Below are 21094 nucleotides of genomic sequence, written 5' to 3'. Positions count from 1 at the left end.
CTTTTCTCAGATTTAGCACAGAAAAAAAATCTGTAAACATTTGATGTTGGTCCAAAGAGACTTTGATGACCACATGTGGATGTTTGTTTTCCTATCTAACAAAATTAGTGTCTTTTTACAAATGCATTTCTACTAAGAAAATGTCTGTCAAGCACACTAATGGGTTCTTAGTTTCTAAACCAATGGTCTTTTCTAAATTATTTGTCTACTTGAATTCTCTATGGCAGGTTAATGCCTTCTGTATCAGACCTGCCCTTTGCCTTCAGATGTAATTCTCTTAAATTTTTCACTAGCATTTGCCCCAGTGCAATTTCCATTCTTTTCCTCCTTTCTTCCTGCATTTATAAACAACATTCTCTAATGGAATTCCCTTCCCCCATATATCCTCTGCCTCTATGACTTAAGTTACTAATTCTGCACACCTAACTAAGAATTCTATTTTTTATGGCCCCTTCATCTTTTGCAGCTTCAAATTTACAAATTTAGCTAATCTGTGGGGATTTCCACTGGATTTTACTCCCATATCAAGCAATATGCAAAATTGAATTCATTCTGTTTTAAATCTTAAAACAAAAGCTTTTTATCCATATAGCTGCCTCATAAGGTATCTCCTAGGTTCTTAACAAATGTTTGTTAAAATGAATTTATGAATTTGGGGGACAGAAATTAAAAACACAAATACCCATTTTCATGTGAAATCAATTAGGATTTAATATACGTCTCAAACTTTGAAGAAAAGAAAATTGGTATAAAAGCCAGAAGCTTTTATGCAAATTCTTTAAATTGGAAATCTTATCAAATGTTTTTAAAACAGCATAATTTCTCTCCGCACTTACCCTAATTAAGCTTAGTGAGCTTTTCTGTGGTGGTGATTTAACCAAGGACTTTCTGGAAGAGAAAAATCCAACTCTTCTAAAGTAGGAAAAGTTTCTTTCTCTCTTTCTCTAAATAAGACTGAATATGTAATTCTTCATTACATGCTGCTGCTACTGCTGCTAAGTCGCTTGCTTCAGTTGTGTCCGACTCCATGCGACCGCATAGATGGCAGCCCACTAGGCTCCTCTGTCCCTGGGATTCTCCAGGCAAGAACACTGGAGTGGGTTGCCATTTCCTTCTCCAATGCATGAAAGTGAAAAGTGAAAGTGAAGTCACTCAGTCGTGTCCGACTCTTAGCGACCCCATGGACTGCAGCCCACCAGGCTCCTTCGTCCATGGGATTTTCCAGGCAAGAGTACTGGAGTGGGGTGCCATCAACTTCTCCGTCTTCATTACATAGTTCATACAATTTCCTCCCACTTGCCATTGAGATCCTACATGATAGCGGCAGGAGGCAGCCACTGCCTGTCATCTTTTGCAGTTCATGTACCCATTCAAGAAGACTCTTCCCATTATACATTTCAGAGAAAAAAACATCTTCAGTGTGAAAGATAACAAGTAGTTTTCCCTAATCAGCCAAGATAAAATTTGTTGAGTCTGGGAAGATCTTGGGGACATTGGGTTACTCAATAGCAATTAAATGAGCGTTGTATAATTATCCAAAGAAGATCATTAAAAAAAAAAATCTCCCAGGAGAAGTTCCCCTAGTTAACCAATAATATTGATATATGATTAAATAAATAACTACAACAATTTTACAAGTCAGTATACATTTCTTATAAGTGGTTTGATCAATAAAATGCTTTTTTATTATCCTACTTTATATGGGAAAACATTGCTTGTCTAGAAGTTATAGATTATCACAAGGTAACAGACATAATGAACAATACAGATGAGACACACAAACCTACATACGATAGTAACTGTACTTTTTATCTTTTCTATCACCTCTAGTTTGTATCACCTAAACTTTCAAATATATTTTCATAACAATGAAATACCTAGTTTTGGCAAAAAAGGACAACGTCAACAGTAGGTGAACCTCATAGAAGTGTACCAGACTCACTACCACAGATAGAAAGGGTGAGAGAATTATAGTGACAATCATTGGATAGCTTTATGATTGAAAACCGTAATTTATTATTTAAACATTTGCCTGTTACTCCCATTGAGGGCACACTGATCAATTACACACTCCTTGGAAATTGCCATTTTTTTTATAACTGAGATTTTATTGGTTGTTTTGAGGATCACTATATAGACATTTCAGTTTGTACACAATTCTTCACATTTGTACCAAAAATCTAAAAAATCATGTAGTTGTGATTCTTAATAGTTGCTCTGTGACTTTTCAGCTTAAAATTTGGAGCAAGTTTTTCTTAACAGGATATCAAGTATAAATTATATTCAAATATTGATATTCTGTTACATCATAAGTCCCACTAATTCACAATTTAATATCATATACACTACATACTCAAACTGTCAATCATTCACAGCACATTAACGAAGTTACTAGGAAAACTGGACTACCAGGACCATAGATGTTTTAGTGTGCACAAAATCCTGACCAGGAGAGCCAAGATCAAAGAGTGGTTTGCTGTAGGAAACAATTCTACCAAAACAATATGGGAAGAGAATTTAAAGTGTTCAAGGCATTAAAAGCACAACTGACTCCAAATTGCCATTTAGTATGCTTTTGTATTATAGGATCCAAGACAATCAAAGCCTCCCATATTCAATATCCCACTATTTTCTGGTTACACCAAAAAATAAACAACCAGAAAATGATTTCACTTCTTAAAAAAAAAGAATTTACACTTAAAAAATGGGATGAGGTGGGATTCCCTCCTTTAAAAATTTTTTATAGAGCTACTAAAAAACTTGCATTTACAAAATAGTTGATAAAAATATTCCTCAGGATTGTACAAGAAGGGAAATAGGGCCCACTGACAAGACTGGGTGTGTGGTATTAATCAGACTTGGCTTCTTTATTTTCTGCTTCATCAGAGGCTGGGCTCTCCTCGTTTTTAGTCTCTCCATTTTCTGCAGGTAAGTCTTCTTTAGTCTCTTGGTTGGCCACTTTCACCTGTTTTCTCCTTGCTCCTCTTTTCCCTTTTGTTTGCACTTTTTTGTCTGAAGATTTAACCTTTCCTGCCGCCATTTTGGCTTCAGTTCAGTTCAGTTCAGTCGCTCAGTCGTGTCTGACTCTTTACAACCCCATGAACCGCAGCACGCCAGGCCTCCCTGTCTATCACCAACTTCTGGAGCCTATCGAAACTCATGTCCATCCAGTCGGTCCATCCACTCATGCCATCCAACCATCTCATCTTCTGTTGTCCCCTTCTTTTCCTGCCCTCAATCTTTCCCAGCATCAGGGTCTTTTCAAATGAGAAGGCTCTTTGCATCAGGTGGCCAAGGTTTTGGAGTTTCAGCTTCAACATCAGTCCTTTCAAAGAACACCCAGGGCTGATCTCCTTTAGGATGGACTGGTTGGATCTCCTTGCAGTCCAAGGGACTCTCAAGAGTCTTCTCCAACACCATAGTTCAAAAGCATCAATTCTTCGGTGCTCAGCTTTCTTTATAGTCCAACTCTCACATTCATACATGACTACTGGAAAAACCACAGCCTTGACTACACGGACCTTTGTTGACAAAGTAATGCCTCTGCTTTTTAATATGCTCTTTGGCTTAGCTTCCACTTTTGCAGGAGCTGGTTTAGCTAACAACCTCCCCGATCTCCTCTTGGGCTCCTCCTTTGCTGACCCCTCAGTGGAGCTGACCTTCCTCTTGGGCATCTTGGCGTAGGGGCAGGCAAGAACCTGCCTGAGGGCCGCGGTGAGCCTAGAGCCTTCGCAAAGCTGAGTAGCCTGACCTCTGCTGCTCCTCCCGCCGCCCGAGCTCCAAATTGCCATTTTATATGTATGTAGTTCCAAATAATATTCAGCAGTTTTTGCTGTTGAATAGTTTTAGTAACTGCATCAGAAAATGTAAGCCTTGTCAGTGATCCTTAGGTTATTTATAATGGCAGATTAAAATTCTATTATAGTATAATGAAAAATCATTACTTCTCCTTGTCTGAGAAACTTCTTCAACAAGGAAAATAATAAAAGCACAAATGCAAACTTCATTTTAAAATCTGATCTCTGAAATATAGATCATAAAATAGAAAAAGACTCTGGAATTAGAGAAGGCCAGACAGGTGTGGAACAATGTAGGAAAAGGGTGCCCACTACTGCAAATAGCTGAAAGAACCCCTATCTCTCTGTGAATATAGCCTGTGGTGAATTATCTGACTCATTAAAACAACAGGAACGGGAATTGAGGCATTATCAATGGGAGAATTCCTAATCCTGAAATGACTTATAGAAAAAGCTAAGAAGAAACCACTGAGCTAAATGATATTTGAAAGATACAGTCTATTGTTTGATCACTGGACTTGAGTGAGACTGCACTGTGAAAAGACTTAATGTAGAAAATCTTAGTTGACAACATAAAATTATAGCCTAAAAAGCTCACTTCTACACACAATCCTGGGTCTGAAGAAACATTCATTTCTTAATTTAATTTTTATTTCATATTGGAGTATTGTTAATTTACAATATTGAATAGAATTCCCTGTGCTGTACAGTAGGTCTTTGTTGATTATTTATTTTATATATAGTAGTGTATATACGTTAATGCCAAACTCCTATTCATTCCTCCCCCTGCTTTTGTGTTTGGTGACCATAAGTTTGTTTTCTCTGTCTATGGGTCTGTTTCTGTTCTGTAAATAAGTTCATTTGTATCACTTGTATGTAGAATCTTAAAAAAAAAAAAAAAAATGCATTACTGTCGGGAGCCAGCGTGAGGAACTCCGCCCGTGGCAAAGGTCATGAGGAAGGAGGCTAGGCATACGCAAAGGTGGGATCGAGCCTCAGGAGTCCCCCTGGATATTCTCGAGCATCTACCCCCGAACCAGAGTCTGCCTACTTTACTGCTTTGTGCTCTCACCTCTGACCCTATGGGGGCTGTCCCCCACCACCATCTCGCTCTCTCTGAAAAAGAGTTAATTTACGGCTCCAGTTAATAAAGTTCTTGGGCATTCAGATCATATCAGATCAGATCAGTCACTCAGTCGTGTCCGACTCTTTGTGACCCCATGAATCGCAGCACGCCAGGCCTCTCTGTCCATCATCAACTCCTGGAGTTCACTCAGACTCATGTCCATTGAGTCAGTGATGCCATCCAGCCATCTCATCCTCTGTCATCCCCTTCTCCTCTTGCCCCCAATCCCTCCCAGCATCAGAGTCTTTTCCAATGAGTCAACTCTTCACATGAGGTGGCCATAGTACTGGAGTTTCAGCTTTAGCATCATTCCTTCCAAAGAAATCCCAGGGCTGATCTCTTTCAGAATGGACTGGTTGGATCTCCTTGCAGTCCAAGGGACTCTCAAGAGTCTTCTCCAACACCACAGTTCAAAAGCATCAATTCTTCGGCACTCAGCCTTCTTCACAGTCCAAATCTCACATCCATACAGGACCACAGGAAAAACCATAGCCTTGACTAGACGAACCTTTGTTGGCAAAGTAATGTCTCTGCTTTTGAATATGCTATCTAGGTTGGTCATATCTTTCCTTCCAAGGAGTAAGCGTCTTTTAATTTCATGGCTGCAGTCACCATCAGCAGTGATTTTGGAGCCCAGAAAAATAAAGTCTGACACTGTTTCCACTGTTTCCCCATCTATTTCCCATGAAGTGATGGGACCAGATGCCATGATCTTCATTTTCTGAATGTTGAGCCTTAAGCCAACTTTCTCACTCTCCACTTTCACTTTCATCAAGAGGCTTTTGAGTTCCTCTTCACTTTCTGCCATAAGGGTGGTGTCATCTGCATATCTGAGGTTCTTGATATTTCTCTCGGCAATCTTGATTCCAGCTTGTGTTTCTTCCAGTCCAGCATTTCTCATGATGTACTCTGCAAAAAAGTTAAATAAACAGGGTGACAATATACAGCCATGACGTACTCCTTTTCCTATTTGAAACCAGTCTGTTATTCCATGTCCAGTTCTAACTATTGCTTCCTGACCTGCATACAGATTTCTCAAGAGGCAGGTCAGGTGGTCTGGTATTCCCATCTCTTGAAGAATTTTCCACAGTTTATTGTGATCCACACAGTCAAAGGCTTTGGCATAGTCAATAAGGCAGAAATAAATGTTTTTCTGGAACTCTCTTGCTTTTTCCATGATCCAGCAGATGTTGGCAATTTGATCTCTGGTTCCTCTGCCTTTTCTAAAACCAGGTTGAATATCAGGAAGTTCACAGTTCACATATTGTTGAAGCCTGGCTTGGAGAATTTTGAGCATTACTTTACTAGCGAGTGAGATGAGTGCAATTGTGCGGTAGTTTGAGCATTCTTTGGCATTGCCTTTCTTTGGGATTGGAATGAAAACGGACCTTTTCCAGTCCTGTGGCCACTGCTGAGTTTTCCAAATTTGCTGGCATATTGAGTGCAGCACTGTCACAGCATCATCTCTCAGGATTTGAAATAGCTCCACTGGAATTCTATCACCTCCACTAGCTTTGTTCGCAGTGATGCTTTCTAAGACCCAGTTGACTTCACATTCCAGGATGTCTGGCTCTAGGTGAGTGATCACACCATCGTGATTATCTGGGTCGTGAAGATCTTTTTTGTACAGTTCTTCTGTGTATTCTTGCCACCTCTTCTTAATATCTTCTGCTTCTGTTAAGTCCATACCATTTCTGTCCTTTATTGAGCCCATCTTTGCATGAAATGTTCCTTTGGTATCTCTAATTTTCTTGAAGAGATCTCTAGTCTTTCCCATTCTGTTATTTTCCTCTATTTCTTTGCATTGATCGCTGAAGAAGGCTTTCATATCTCTTCTTGCTATTCTTTGGAACTCTGCATTCAGATGTTTATATTTTTCCTTTTCTCCTTTGCTTTTCACTTCTCTTCTTTTCACAGCTATTTGTAAGGCCTCCCCAGACAGCCATTTTGCTTTTTTGCATTTCTTTTTCCTGGGGATGGTCTTGATCCCTGTCTCCTGTACAATGTCACGAACCTCATTCCATAGTTCATCAGGCACTCTATCAGATCTAGGCCCTTAAATCTATTTCTCACTTCCACTGTATAATCGTAAGGAATTTGAAATAGGTCATACCTGGAGGGTCTAGTGGTTTTCCCTACTTTCTTAAATTTCAGTCTGTATTTGGCAATAAGGAGTTCATGATCTGAGCCACAGTCAGCTCCTGGTCTTGTTTTTGCTGACTGTATAGAGCTTCTCCATCTTTGGCTGCAAAGAATATAATCAATCTGATTTCGGTGTTGACCATCTGGTGATGTCTATGTATAGAGTCTTCTCTTGTGTTGTTGGAAGAGGGTGTTTGTTATGACCAGTGCATTTTCTTGGCAAAACTCTATTAGTCTTTGCCTTGCTTCATTCTGTATTTGAAGGCCAAATTTGCCTGTTACTCCAGGTGTTTCTTGACTTCCTACTTTTGCATTCCAGTCCCCTATAATGAAAAGGACATCTTTTTGGGGTGTTAGTTCTAAAAGATCTTGTAAGTCTTCATAGAACCGTTCAACTTCAGCTTCTTCAGCATTACTGGTTGGGGCATAGACTTGGATTACTGTGATATTGAATGGTTTGCCTTGGAAACGAACAGAGATCATTCTGTCATTTTTGAGATTGCATCCAAGTACTGCATTTCAGACTCTTTTGTTGACCATGATGGCCACTCCATTTCTTCTGAGGGATTCCTGCCCGCAGTAGTAGATATAATGGTCATCTGAGTTAAATTCACCCATTCCAGTCCGTTTCAGTTCGCTGATTCCTAGAATGTCGACATTCACTCTTGCCATCTCTTGTTGACCACTTCCAATTTGCCTTGATTCATGGACCTGACATTCCAGGTTCCTATGCAATATTGCTCTTTACAGCATCGGACCTTTCTTCTATCACCAGTCACATCCACAGCTGGTTATTCTTTTTGCTTTGGCTCCATCCCTTCATTCTTTCTGGAGTTATTTCTCCACTGATCTCCAGTAGCATATTGGGCACCTACTGACCTGGGGAGTTTCTCTTTCAGTATCCTATCATTTTGCCTTTTCATACTGTTCATTGGGCATTAGGAGTGTTTAAATCCAAACCCCTCAGATGGCTCTCTAACTAGCCTGACAAGTTTACTGAGACTCCTACAGCTATGCATAGGATTGTTTACAGTCTCCCAGCCACAAGAGGCACAGAAAGCTTAAGATATTCAAATAGCTTAGAGTCTCTCAGAGAGTTAGAAACTGTCAGAATAAAACTAGTGAAAGATTTCATAGATGATCCAATGCTTGCTGCCAAGTTTCCACATCCCCTGTTTTGTATCCTTGAATGTGTATTAATTAATATAGTTGGTATGTAGAAAAAATAAGTAGTGGCCTTGGTGCTAGCAACTTTAGACCCCTAAGGTAATAAATTCTTTCCTTTGTTGTAAACCCACTGCACCTCTGCCCTATAGGAATGCAACTTTATCTAATACCTTCGGAGGATGGCACCAAACCTTAAAATAATTACTCTTAGAGAAAATAAGTCTTATGGATTGACAAACCTTTGTCAAGAGTCATAAAATGTTAATAGGCCTTCTGGCCAGAAGGTGATGTAAATAACCTAAACCATTTGTATACGATATATTTGCAGCAAAGAAACCCTGGTTTCGATAAGGATCAAAGACTGCTGACTTTGCATGATTTCACACCCCCTATTATCCTTTATGTACAACTTATGGTATAAAAGCCCCTGTTGAAAATAAAGCTATGGGCCTTGCTCACCAAAGCTTGGTCTCCCCATGTCATTCTTTCTCTCAGCCTCTGGCTGAGTTTCCATCTGGGGCGTGGAGGTCCTCTGTGACCACTTATTTGCCTGGGCTTCTAAGACCCACTCGAGAAGGTGCCTAAGGTGGGGCACCTTCCACTGTTCGAGAGGGCGCCTCCGGCCTCCATGGTCAGAGCTAACCTGATGTCACAGGTTATATTGATTTTCTGCATAAACCAAGCTACTCAGACTCTTTTCTCCACTGAATTTTCTTACTAAGCTATCCTCATTCTATTACTCTTTATATCTCAAATTAATATTTAATTAAAGCCAGTGAACTCGCCGAAGCTGTCTCCCCTTCTAATTCCCTGAATCAGCCAGGGCTGGACCCCGGCACATTACCTTTAAGTAGACTCCAGACTTCATTTAGATTTCACCAGTTATTCCCTTAGTGTCCTCTTTCTGTCCCAGGATCCAATCTGGGATGCCACACTGCATTTGCTGTTATGTCTCACTATCCTCTGGTCTGTGACAGTTTCTGTCTCCTTTTTTCCATTTTTGAAATGATGTTGACAGTTTTGAGACATACTGTGAGGTATTTTACAGAATGCCCCTCGGTTTGTGTTGATTTAGTATTTGTCTCATGATTAGAGTGGGGCTGTGGGTTTTTGGAAAGAACACTGCAGAGTGCCACCTGTCTTGATATTCTTGTCACATCATCTCAGGGGTATATGACGTAACAGCACACTCATGGAAGTGTGTAGAATAGTGAGGGACTGGAAACACATGCTCAGAAACAGGAATACATTTAGTATCTTGTTATATCTGTATACAGGGATATTTCATAGGCATTTTAAATTATGATGTAGGTTAATATTTTTAAGTATAAAAAGTAGATTGCAAAGTAGGAGACATAGTAAGATTTCATTCAGTAATTACAAAATATCTTTATGAATATGTGGTTTAAAAATTCAGCACACTGCCTCACAACAACCCTACAGGAAAGACACTATGGTCCCCAAACCTGCCTCCAAGGGCCCTGAGGCCCACGACTGTAATAGCTGTGTACCCTCCTTCAACAGGAGCCAGTGTCCCCACCCACATGGAGGTTGACCCTAGGACCTGGGAAGCAGAAAAACATTCTCCACCAAAAGGAGTTTCTGTTTTTCAATGCATGATCCAAGTGATGGGGCTAATGATATCTCCTAGATTTATTGCAAAGAGTTAACAGGATAACAGATATGAAAGTAGTTGACAGAAAAGGTAATTGTAGATATTGGTCATGGGAAAAGTAGGTCATATGGGAGAGGACATTCTGCTGAGAAAAATCCTGTTCTTCCTTTAAATACCTTTTGTAGGCACATAGGCTCACTTTTTCAGATTTAACCCTCTGCCTGTTGGTTGCCTGAGCTCGTAGTCTAGAGGCCTTCCTTTCCACAAATGGGACCTAACTAAACATAAAAGCTTTGCACAGCAAAGGAAAGCCATAAACAAGATGAAAACACAGCCTTCAGTATGGCAGAAAATATTTGCAAATGAAGCAACTGACAAGGGATTAATCACCAAAATATACAAACACCTCATGCAACTAAATATCAAAAAAACAAACACCCAATCCAAAAATGGGTGGAAGGCCTAAATAGATACTTCTCCAAATAAAGAAAAGAGGACATTTTAGTGACTGCTAAAATCACCTTTCTTTGTGCCAATTTTTCCATTTCCAGAGCAAGAATTTTACCTTTTCTCAAAACAGGTGCCATGGTAATACCCCCATGCTGACTCCTAAAATAAGAAATTTGGAAAATCAGGGGGAAAAATAAAAGCATTAGTCTTGATATCTTAAAGATGGTTACTGGTGTGTGACATAAAATATCTTTCATTTTGTGATCACAATTACTTTTTTGAGTAATTATACGGGTAGATGAACATATCAGAGGAAAGAAATTTTTGGTGTGGTCAATTAACATTGCACCAGTATGAAGATGATTGATAACTAGAAGTCTTGGTCTTCTTGGTTAATAGTGGTTTTACTGCTGTCAGTAAAGAACTGCTTTTAACCCCTTAAAATTATGAGAATATCTAGTTAGCATAATGAAAGGAAAATATTACAATTAACTGAGGAATGTAAGTAAAATTTGGTCATGTATGATCTAAGTATATAGTGCATACTGTAAATTATTCTTAGTGTTGCTTCAGTTCAGTTCAGTTCAGTCACTCAGTCATGTCCGACTCTTTGTAACCCCATGGACCGCAGCATGCCAGACCTCCCTGTCCCTCACAACTCTTGGAGTTTACTCAAACTCATGTCCTTTGAGTAGGTGATGCTATCCAACCATCTAATCCTCCGTCGTCTCCTTCTCCTCCGGCCTTCAATCTTTCCAGCATCAGGGACTTTTCAAATGAGTCAGTTCTTCACATCAGGTGGCCAAAGTATTGGAGTTTCAGCTTCAACATCAGTCCTTCCAATGAATATTCAGGACTGCTGTCCTTTAAGACAGACTGGTTCGATCTCGTTGCAGTCCAGGGGACTCTCAAGAGTCTTCTCCAACACCACAGTTTGGTGCCTCCATTTAAAACTTATTTTAAATTTGTTTTTTGTACATGTGTCATCATACATTAGTTATTCATTAATGCATTAGATTTGATGATAATTTTTATATATTTCCACAACATAAATTGTCCACATATAAAGGTTGCAAAGGACACATTTCCATAATAGAAATTTCTGGGAGGAAGACTCAGTGTCCTATTGTTTCCACAGAACTTTCTTTTTCCTAATCAGTCTCTTCATGGTCCCCCTGAACTTCTTATTCGTTAGAGTATAGATCAGTGGTTTCATGCTGGGAGTAACAGTGGAATGAAAGGTACTGAGAAGTTTACCCTTATTTTGATTTGGACTGTTTCCTGGCTGGATGTACATATAGATAACAGTTCCGTAGAAGATGGATACCACAGTGAGATGGGAGGAACAGGTCCCAAATGCTTTTTGCCTTCCCGTTGCAGATTTGATCTTGAGCACAGCTACAGCAATGAAGCCATAAGAAACCAGAATGAGAAGAGGAACAAGAACTATAATCAGGCACATGGCAAATGTGGTTACCTCCATGGCTGTCGTGTCCACACATGCAATCTTGATCATTGCAGACATTTCACAAAAGAAGTGATGCAGGTGGTGATTTCCACATTGGGGAAGACTCATGGCTAGGGGGAAAGTATCATGCAATTAATAACACCAACTACCCACGCAGTGCCTACAAGGCCCTGGCAAAGTTGGGAGTTCATTATGGTCATATAGTGCAGAGGCTTGCAGACAGCGTTGAACCTGTCATAAGACATCACAGCCAGAAGGATACATTCAACTGAGCAGAGAACCATATCAGTGAAAAGTTGGAAAGCACAGCCACCAAAGGTAATTCTCTTGTCTTTGCCCCAGATACTGACCAACATCTGAGGGATTATGTTTGTGATATAACAGAGATCCAAAGTGGCCAAACTTCTAAAGAAGTAGTACATGGGAGTTTGGAGATGGTCATCGAGAAAAGATAGCAGGATGATGGCCACATTTCCAATCAGAGCAATGATGTAGAAGAAAAATACAACCCAAGAAATAATCATCTCCATCTGAGGCTGCCCTGTGAATCCAAGGAGTGTAAATCCACCAAAGTAGCTGTCATTGATCATTCTTTTTCTTTTTTCTTAATAGCAATTCTGAAAGTAGAATAATCAATATAGTAGAAATCATATGGGTATATTCAGAAACTTCACTATCAGATTCAAATCAGGATTATATGAATGATATAGATAACAGTTTTATTATCAAACACATAAATGTATTTTTTCAATGGTACAAATAAAATAAAATTTAAGGTATGATAGTTAAGTGATATATCATTATATAAATTTTTGAATATCAAATGAAATGTCCAAATGTAGATTATAATGGAGAAATTGATAAAACCTAGAACTCTACATCAATGACTGGAGTGTATAAAAGAGAATTTTGCTCAATTTAATGTCATTTAATATGATTCTTCACTGGAAGAATTTTCTCTGTGCCCATAATATAGCATAGAAGAAGATGAAGTATTTAAATCAGTAACTTTGTTTTATCTTTTAAAATATAGTTATTTTTATATAGAGTCCATTAAGAAACAAAGTCATTAATATTAAATAAAACAATAACTTCTGATTTTTTCTGATTTTAACATCTATATTCTAATTTTTTTCAGTTTTATTGAGATATAATTGACATAGAGCATTGTATTAGTTTAAGTTGTACAGCTTAATGATATATCATGAAATGATGACCACAGTAAATTTAGTGTACATTCATTATCTCACAAAGATACAAATTAAAAGAAATTAAAAATACTTTTTCTTGTCTTGAGAACTCTGAGGATTTACTCTCTTAACTACTTTAATATATAACATACAGCGATATTAATTATATTAATCCTGTTGTGCATTACATCCTTATAACTTATTTATCTTATACTTGGAAATGTGTACACACTGAGCATTTTATTCAATTCTCTCCTACCCCATACCCTGCCCCTAATAACAACAAATCTGATCTCTGTTTCTATGAGTTAGTTGTTGAAGTATAATTGAACTACAACACTGAATGAATTCCTGGTGCACAGCATATTTTTATACATTTCAAAATATTCACCACAGTAAATCTAGTTACCATCTATCATCATATGAAGCTATTACACAGCTATTGACTATAGGCTTCACACTGTACATTTTATACCCATGATGCATTTATTTTATAACTGTAAATTTGTGCCTTAATTTCCCTCAGCTACTTTTTCCTCCCTTCCACCCCCTCCCATCTGGCAACTACCTATTTGTTCTCTGTATCTAGGACTTTGTTTCTGTTCAGTCATGTCTGTACATTTGTACTATTTTTAGATTTCACATGTCAGTGAAATCACACTGTCTTTCTCTATCTGACTGGTTTCACTTCTCATAATACCCTCTAGGCCCATCTGTGTTGTCACAAATGGCAAGATTTCATTCTTTGTCTAAGTAATAGTCCATTGTATATATATATTCCACATCTTATTTATCTATCCATCTACTGATGGGCATGTAGGTTGATCCCATTTCTTGGCTAATGTAAATTAATCTGCAAATGAACATAAGGGTGGATATATCTTTTTTTGGCAGTTGAGTGGTTGGAGGTACTTCTTTAGTTTTTAATTTTTAAATTAACTTTTATTGGATTTCCAATATTACGTTAGTTTCTACTGTACAGCGAAGTGAATCAGTTTTACATATATCTTTTTGAATTAGTTATTTTTTTTTCCTTTGGATAAATACCCAGCAGTGGAATTTCTGGATTATATGGTAGTTCTATTTATTTTCTGAGACAATGTTTTGCTCTAGAATTTTTTTCTTAATTTTAATTTTCTGGTTTTAAGTTTCTGAAGTACTTCCATATGTTTTCCACTGTGGCTAAACCAATATACATTTCCACCAAGAGTACATGAGGGTTCCCTTTTTTCCACATCCTCACCAACATTTATTATTTGTTGTACATTTGATAATAGCCATTAGAGTCGGACACGACTGAAGTGACTTAGCAGTAGCAGTAGCATTCTGATAGGTGTGAGGAGATATCTCATTGTGGTTTTGATTTGCCTCTATCTGATGACTAGTGGTTCTGAGTGGGTGTAAGTCATCTGTATGGAGTTTTTTTGGAAAATGTCTATTTTGGTTCTCTGCCCATTTTTTTAATCAGATTTTTTGAGTTATGCTTTCTTTGTATATTTTGAATATTAACTTCTTGTCAGATATATTGTTTGCAAATATTTTCTCCCATTCAGTAGGCAGTCTTTTGTTTTGTTGATAGTTTCCTTTGTTGTGGAAAGGATTTTTTTCTTTGATGTAGTTCCCTCTTAAATTTTGCCTTTGTTTCCCTTGCTTGAGGAGATATAGCAAAAATAATTAAAATTTGCCATCTCCAGCAATATGGATGGACTTGGAGGGCATTATTCTATGTGAAATAGGTCAGATAAAGAAAGGCAAATATTGTATGATATCACTTATGTGAGGGACCTAAAAAACATGAAAACTAGTGACTGTAGCAAAAAAGAAGCAGACTCACAGATACAAAGGGCAAACTAGTAGTTATCAGTGAGGAGAGGAAAGTGGAAAGTGCAACATAGGCATAGGGATGAACAGGGTTTTTATGGGATTTTATGGAATGATGTATTTGTGAAACTTTTGAAAACTGTAAAGTACTACAAAATTTAAAGAAACTTTCTTTTAATAAAAGAATCTTGGTATACTAGTAAGATTTAATGCATGTAAAAAGAAACCGTAACCATTATACCTAGAGGGATAAACTAATATGCCAACAATGATGAAGTTAAATATAGTAAATTTAAGGATGAATTCTCTTCCATAAAACTGTTTGCTTTTCCCAAAATTCAGGTAATGCATTTATGTAATTTTTAAAAGAGAAAAGAGTACTAATAACTATATGTGACAATCACTAGGTTTTCATTTTCTACAGAGAAATTCAATTTCTTTAGCTTTTGAGAATTTAAGTTTATATCCCACTGTGGGATTTCATAGGACCACTTTCCTCACCCCAGAGAGTTTTATATCTCTGAAAATTGTTGTAAAAGAATAAATGAAAATTTGGATATTAGCTAAAATTATCCATAGGTTTGACAACTGATATTTTAATTTTTGTCTCCAAAATTAAGTTTTGTGAGGGTCTTGGTGAGGAAAACCAAACTTTGCTCTTTGTTACAGTCTAGTAGTAGATAAAAGTAATTATCAAATGATCACTTAGCAGGATAAATGCCATAAATGAGAGGTACATGGTGAGCAAGTAAATTTGTGGGTATTTGACTAAATCAAGGAGACCACAAAAAGATCTGATAAATGATGAGGTCTGAGCAATTAGTAATTAGATACAGATGGGTGGGAAGAGTATTTTAGGGGGAAGGATTTGTTGTAGTCCAGTTGCTCAGTTGTGTCCAACTCTTTGCGACCCCATGGTCTGCAGCATGCCAGGCATGGCAGGATAAGAATGCTCAAATAGTCTGTGCTTTAAGGAAAAATGCTCAGTGCAAGACAGAAGGCTCTATGGCTGGGAAATAAACATTTATGTTTAACTCATGAGCAATGGAAAGCCATGGAGTATCTCTAGTGCAAGTAGGAAGAGTGGAATGATCATATGTGTATTGAAATGACCCTGGCTGTATTTCCTAAAGTGTGTTGCAGAGTTGGCAGGAGTGCATAAAGATAGACTGGGTAATAAGGTAGGTCTAGATAAAAGAGGATGTAACCAGGAGTGTGAAGATGGAAAGGAATGGAGGGGTGGGAGGTACAAAAGAGGAATGACTGATTTGTCTTGGTAATGGTTTTGATATGGAAAATTATGCAGGGGATGGCTTAAGATATGGCAAATGGTTTCTGATTTGCAAATTCACAAGTGAATCCATTTACTAAAATAGTGAGCTTTATTTATTTAATTTTTTTTAATTTTATTTTATTTTTAAACTTTACATAATTGTATTAGTTTTGCCAAATATCAAAATGAATCTGCCACAGGTATACATGTGTTCCCCATCCTGAACCCTCCTCCCTCCTCCGTCGCCGTACCATCCCTCTGGGTCATCCCAGTGCACTAGCCCCAAGCATCCAGTATCGTGCATAAAATAGTGAGCTTTAGAAGAAGGCTTTGTGGTGGAGAGAGCAGGTGTTCAGCTTTTGATTGTGTTGAGTTGGAAATGTCTATCATATATTCAAAAAGAGATGGCAGTGGTACTAAATGGTTGGGAAATTTTTTAAAAGACACCTATATGCTGGAGAAGGCAATGGCACTCCACTCCAGTACTCTTGCCTGGAAAATCCCATGGATGGAGGGGCCTGGTGGGCTATAGTCCGTGGGGTCGCTAAGAGTCAGACACGACTGAGCGACTTCACTTTCACTTTTCACTTTCATGCATTGGAGAAGGAAATGGCAACCCACTCCAGTGTTCTTGCCTGGAGAATCCCAGGGATGGGGGAGCCTGGTGGGCTGACATCTATGGGGCCGCACAGAGTCGGACACGACTGAAGCGACTTAGCAGCAGCAGGATGGCTAGATTAAATACAGGTTCACCAGTGTAATTTAAATTTCAAATAAACAAACACATTTCTATCAAAAAAAAAAAAAAAAAGACACCTATACTGAGATATAATTGTATTCATTCATTTACGGTGTCTTGAAATGCTTATTGCTTTCTTTTTGTGCTAAGTAAACATTTTAAACTTCCATATATTTAAACTTTTCCCCTTTCCCATTTATTTGAAATGTCACATTTAGTAAACACATGCTTATTATATATTCTGCCGTAGACTGTACTTGTGTTTTTAGATAGTTTGTGCTACTGCTACCTTCTGTGCTCTAAGTATTCTGCTTTCATAACTGGATAAAGTCCAATCTTTTCAGTTATCATCTCCAGCCTCTTTTTGTATGTGTTTTGTAACCTTTTCTCTGTTGCCTAAAATATTGTCCCATCTATGCCCTTACATTATTAACTGCAAGTAATCATTTAAGTATTTGAGTTTAAGAGTCATTTCCTCTGCTAAATAGAATATTTTTTAGTAGAGGAACTCTGATTGTTGGGGAACACAGGTATACCTGTGGTGGATTCATTTCAATATTTGGCAAAACTAATACAATATTGTAAAGTTTAAAAATAAAATAAAATAATAAAAAAAAGATTATCTCCAAAAGCAAAAAAACATAAAAATTCTTAATTTGAAAAAAAAAAAAGAGTCATTTCCTCTGCTAAATAGAATAATTTTTAGTAGAGGAACTCTGATTGTTTTCTCTCTGGTCTAGTGCTACCTAGTGATCAATAAATACTTATTGAGTGACTACCCAAATAAAGATTGAATTAATTCAGATCAATATTAGAAAAAAATTCCTGTTAACATTTTTTATAAACAGCATCATAATTTAGGGGAGATCTGTGTGCTTGGTGCAGAGCTTGGGAGAAGTAAGAATTTGGGGAATGAAGGAAGAAAGGAAAAAAATGCAATTCATCAGAAATAAAGGAATGAATTAAAAAGAGGGTTGGAAATAAAATTCAGCTGAGGGCTTCCTTGATGGCTCAGTGCCCACCTCACAATGCAAGGGACACTGGTTTGATCCCTGACCTGGGAAGATCCCATATGCCACAGAGCAACTAAGCCTGTGTGCCACACCTACTGAAGCCCACGTGCCCGAGAACTTGTGCTCCACAACAAGAGAAGCCACTGCAGTGAGAAGCCCTCTCATCGCAACTGCAGTGTAGGCACTGCTCGCTGCAACTAGAGAACGCCTGTGAGTAGCAACGGAGACCCAGCACAGTGAAAAAGAAATGTTTAAAAAATCAACTGATATGTCCAGTTTCTAAGATGAGATGCACACACTTAGCTGGTTTAAAGCCAGCTATTACTAGATTTGAGACAGACTACATGCTTGGAACATTACTGAAGGGTGCATATGAGAACTTGTGTGCAATGGGAAAATTTCTTGCTTATGATTGCTCGTTATTTAGTCAGAAAGACGTGGAAATCCCTAACCAAGGTGATAGAGAAGATAGTTCTCTAACATATAGTATATAAGTGGGAAGGTAAACCATCCAAGTGTTCTGAATAGTCAGGCATTGACAGGAGGGGATTAGCATGACTTGGCCTCAAACAAAGTACACTGAGGAACTTTATAGAAAGCAAAGGAATTTTTAATTTAGAAAAATATATTTATGGTCTAAGCATTACTTCCTGAAGCAAGGAAGACTTTTCTAACTGTTGGCCTAATTCCATAAACTAATAAGAGCCTGAAAAATAGAAAAATCAGTTCAAACATTATTACTATTTTCAAGAGAAAATGAGACTTGAAGATTCTCATCATGATGGGACACTTCTTACTTCTTATAGTAAAATGTTAATAGCATCAGCCTCTTAAAGGCCTCCTTCATATCTTTATTTCTAAGGCTATAGATGAGGGGGTTCAACATGGGTGTGAATATCCCATAGAAGAGGGAAACGATTTTCCCCCAGTCCTTAGAGGTGGAAGAAGGCGGTTGTAGATACATGTATATGCTTGTTCCAAAAAAGAGAGAGACTACAACCATGTGAGACCCACACGTCCCAAAAGCTTTCCGTCGTCCTTCTGCCGATTTGATTCTCAATACTGCTTGAGCTATGAAGCCATAGGAGATGAGGATCAATGTCACTGGAATTAGCAGAATTAACACACTGAAGAAAAAAAGCTCAGCAACAATAGGCTTTGTGTCAGCACAGGACAACTTGAGAAGGGCAGGAACCTCACAGAAAAAGTGGTCCACTTCTTGATGACCACACCGTGGCATGTTAAGGGTCAAGGAGGACTGCAGCACTGAGTTGCTGAAGCCAGTGAACCAGGAGAAGGCTATCATCCTCAAGCAGAACCAAGGGTTCATGATGACAACATAGTGGAGGGGTCTGCAAATCGCCACATACCTGTCAAAGGACATAACAGCAAGGAGGAGACACTCAGTAGCACCCAGGGCCAGGAAGGTGATGAGCTGGGCCACACAGCCAGCATAGCTGATGGTCTTCTTGTTGTGAGAAATATTCGTCAATATATGAGGGACTGTGCTTGTGGTGTAACAGAGATCTAAGATGGACAGATTAGTAAGAAAGAAATACATGGGGGTGTGAAGCTTGGGATCCAGAATGCACACCATCATGATGGACACATTGCCAAAGATGGTGGTTGTGTATGATATTAATAGTAACACAAAAAGGGGCTTTTGCAGCCAGGGCTTGTCTGAAAAGCCAAGTAGTACAAATTCTTTCATGGAGCTCTCATTTGCCCAATTCATGATGTACTTATTTTTACTTCCTAAAAAATATAAAATAGGAAAGTGGTCAATAGATAATTATTGACTACTCTTATGGTAACAGGACTGAATTTAGGATAATTATAGTGAATCATTCAATGTCAAATATATAGTCAATTAAATAGAATCCTGTGAAATATAATATGTGTATAGTATGGTTAGAAAAGAAGTCTTCTATTTTTATATTTATGTTTGACTTTATGAAGCAATCATCACATTTAAATGCCAACAATATGAACTTGTATTGTAAAACATGGACAGTTACATGTGCTCAATTCATTCTTCTTCCTTTTCTTAACTTCTAACTTACCTTAATAAGTATTTTAAGAATAAAAGCTGTTTTAATTGAATAATTTTTAATTCAAGCTCAAAATGCTGAGTAATATAGAGGTTATAAGAGTATCATGTAAATCTGAACTTGATCTAAAGAAATTATACTTGTTTTAGTAGTAATTTCTTGGTATATTTTGAGCTGCCTCTCTTAAATGACATATATGAACATCCATTCCCACAAAGAGCTATCATGAGTATGAGATGCTTTGATTCATGGTAAAAAAAAATTATGGTTAACTTGTGATTTATAATGATATTCAGAGTTGACATCTTCCGGCATCTTTAAATACCTTGATGAAAATTGTAATGTGCATAAGCTAATTGTTGACTTGCTACCATGTGACAGGCATCGGTTAGAGACCAAAATAATTCTAATTCTCACCAAAACCCTAGTAATAGATATGATCTACATTTTACTGCTACTGTGACTCATTGAGAATAAATAAATTGCACACTCTGTAATCTTGAAGCCAAGACTCAAAACCAGGATTTAAAGGCCATTCTCTTTTTTATATATACCTTAATTCCACCTAAATATAGAGAAAGCACAAAAGGAAGCCACAACAGTGGTAGTCAATGGAATCAAGGAATGAAAACTCAAAGAAAGTTGATTTTCTTCAGTCTGTGGAAGTTATCAGTTATTTAGTTATATAACCCAAGGGCACCTAAAGTCCTTCGGCCTACTTTGTGAGTTTAAATTGTCATTGGTTAGACCTATCCCATTTGAATTTACAAGCATAAAAATAGATAGTGCTGCTAGATTGACTTAAGGTAACAATAACCCTGTATACGAGACAGCAAAAGAGACACTGATGTATAGAACAGTCTTTTGGACTATGTGGGAGAGGGAGAGGGTGGGATGATTTGGGAGAATGGCATTGAAACATATATAATATCATATATGAAACAAGTTGCCAGTCCAGGTTCAATGCACGATACTGGATGCTTAGGGCTGGTGCACTGGGAGGACCCAGAGGGATGGTATGGGGAGGGAGGAGGGAGGAGGGTTCAGGATGGGGAACATGTGTATACCTGTGGCGGATTCATTTTGATATATGGCAAAACCAATACATTATTGTTAAGTTAAAAAATAAAATAAAAAAAGAATATATATGTATATATATATAATTAAATCTCTTTGCTGTACAGCAGAAATTAACACATTAAAAATTAAACATACTTCAATAAAATAATTTTTAAAAAAAGA

At 37.8% G+C, this 21094-nt stretch overlaps 2 protein-coding genes across 2 annotated transcripts; both read right to left on the bottom strand.

Moving 5' to 3' along the window:
- Positions 1–11420: 11420 nt before the first annotated feature.
- Positions 11421–12355, bottom strand: LOC147347244 (olfactory receptor 2W1-like). Its single transcript, XM_086370584.1, is given in 2 exon segments — positions 11421–11872; positions 11875–12355. Coding segments are annotated over 2 exon segments (933 nt in total).
- A 6239-nt stretch (positions 12356–18594) lies between these two features.
- On the bottom strand, positions 18595–19536 carry LOC147347243 (putative olfactory receptor 2B3). Its single transcript, XM_086370539.1, has one exon. The coding sequence runs from the start codon at positions 19534–19536 to the stop codon at positions 18595–18597; it is 942 nt and encodes a 313-aa protein (XP_086226665.1).
- Between the last annotated feature and the right edge of the window lie 1558 nt (positions 19537–21094).

This window comes from Bos grunniens, chromosome 23 (assembly GCF_055505025.1).
Source record: "Bos grunniens cultivar Pamir isolate PY7600 chromosome 23, Bosgru_T2T1.0, whole genome shotgun sequence".
Lineage (NCBI taxonomy): Eukaryota > Metazoa > Chordata > Mammalia > Artiodactyla > Bovidae > Bos > Bos grunniens.
Note: the sequence above shows the minus strand (reverse complement) of the source record. Positions and strands in the feature narration are given on the sequence as shown.

Excerpts from the sequence above, each read along its gene's own strand:
- LOC147347243 (XM_086370539.1), bottom strand. The coding sequence starts at position 19,536 with ATGAATTGGGCAAATGAGAGCTCCATGAAAGAATTTGTACTACTTGGC.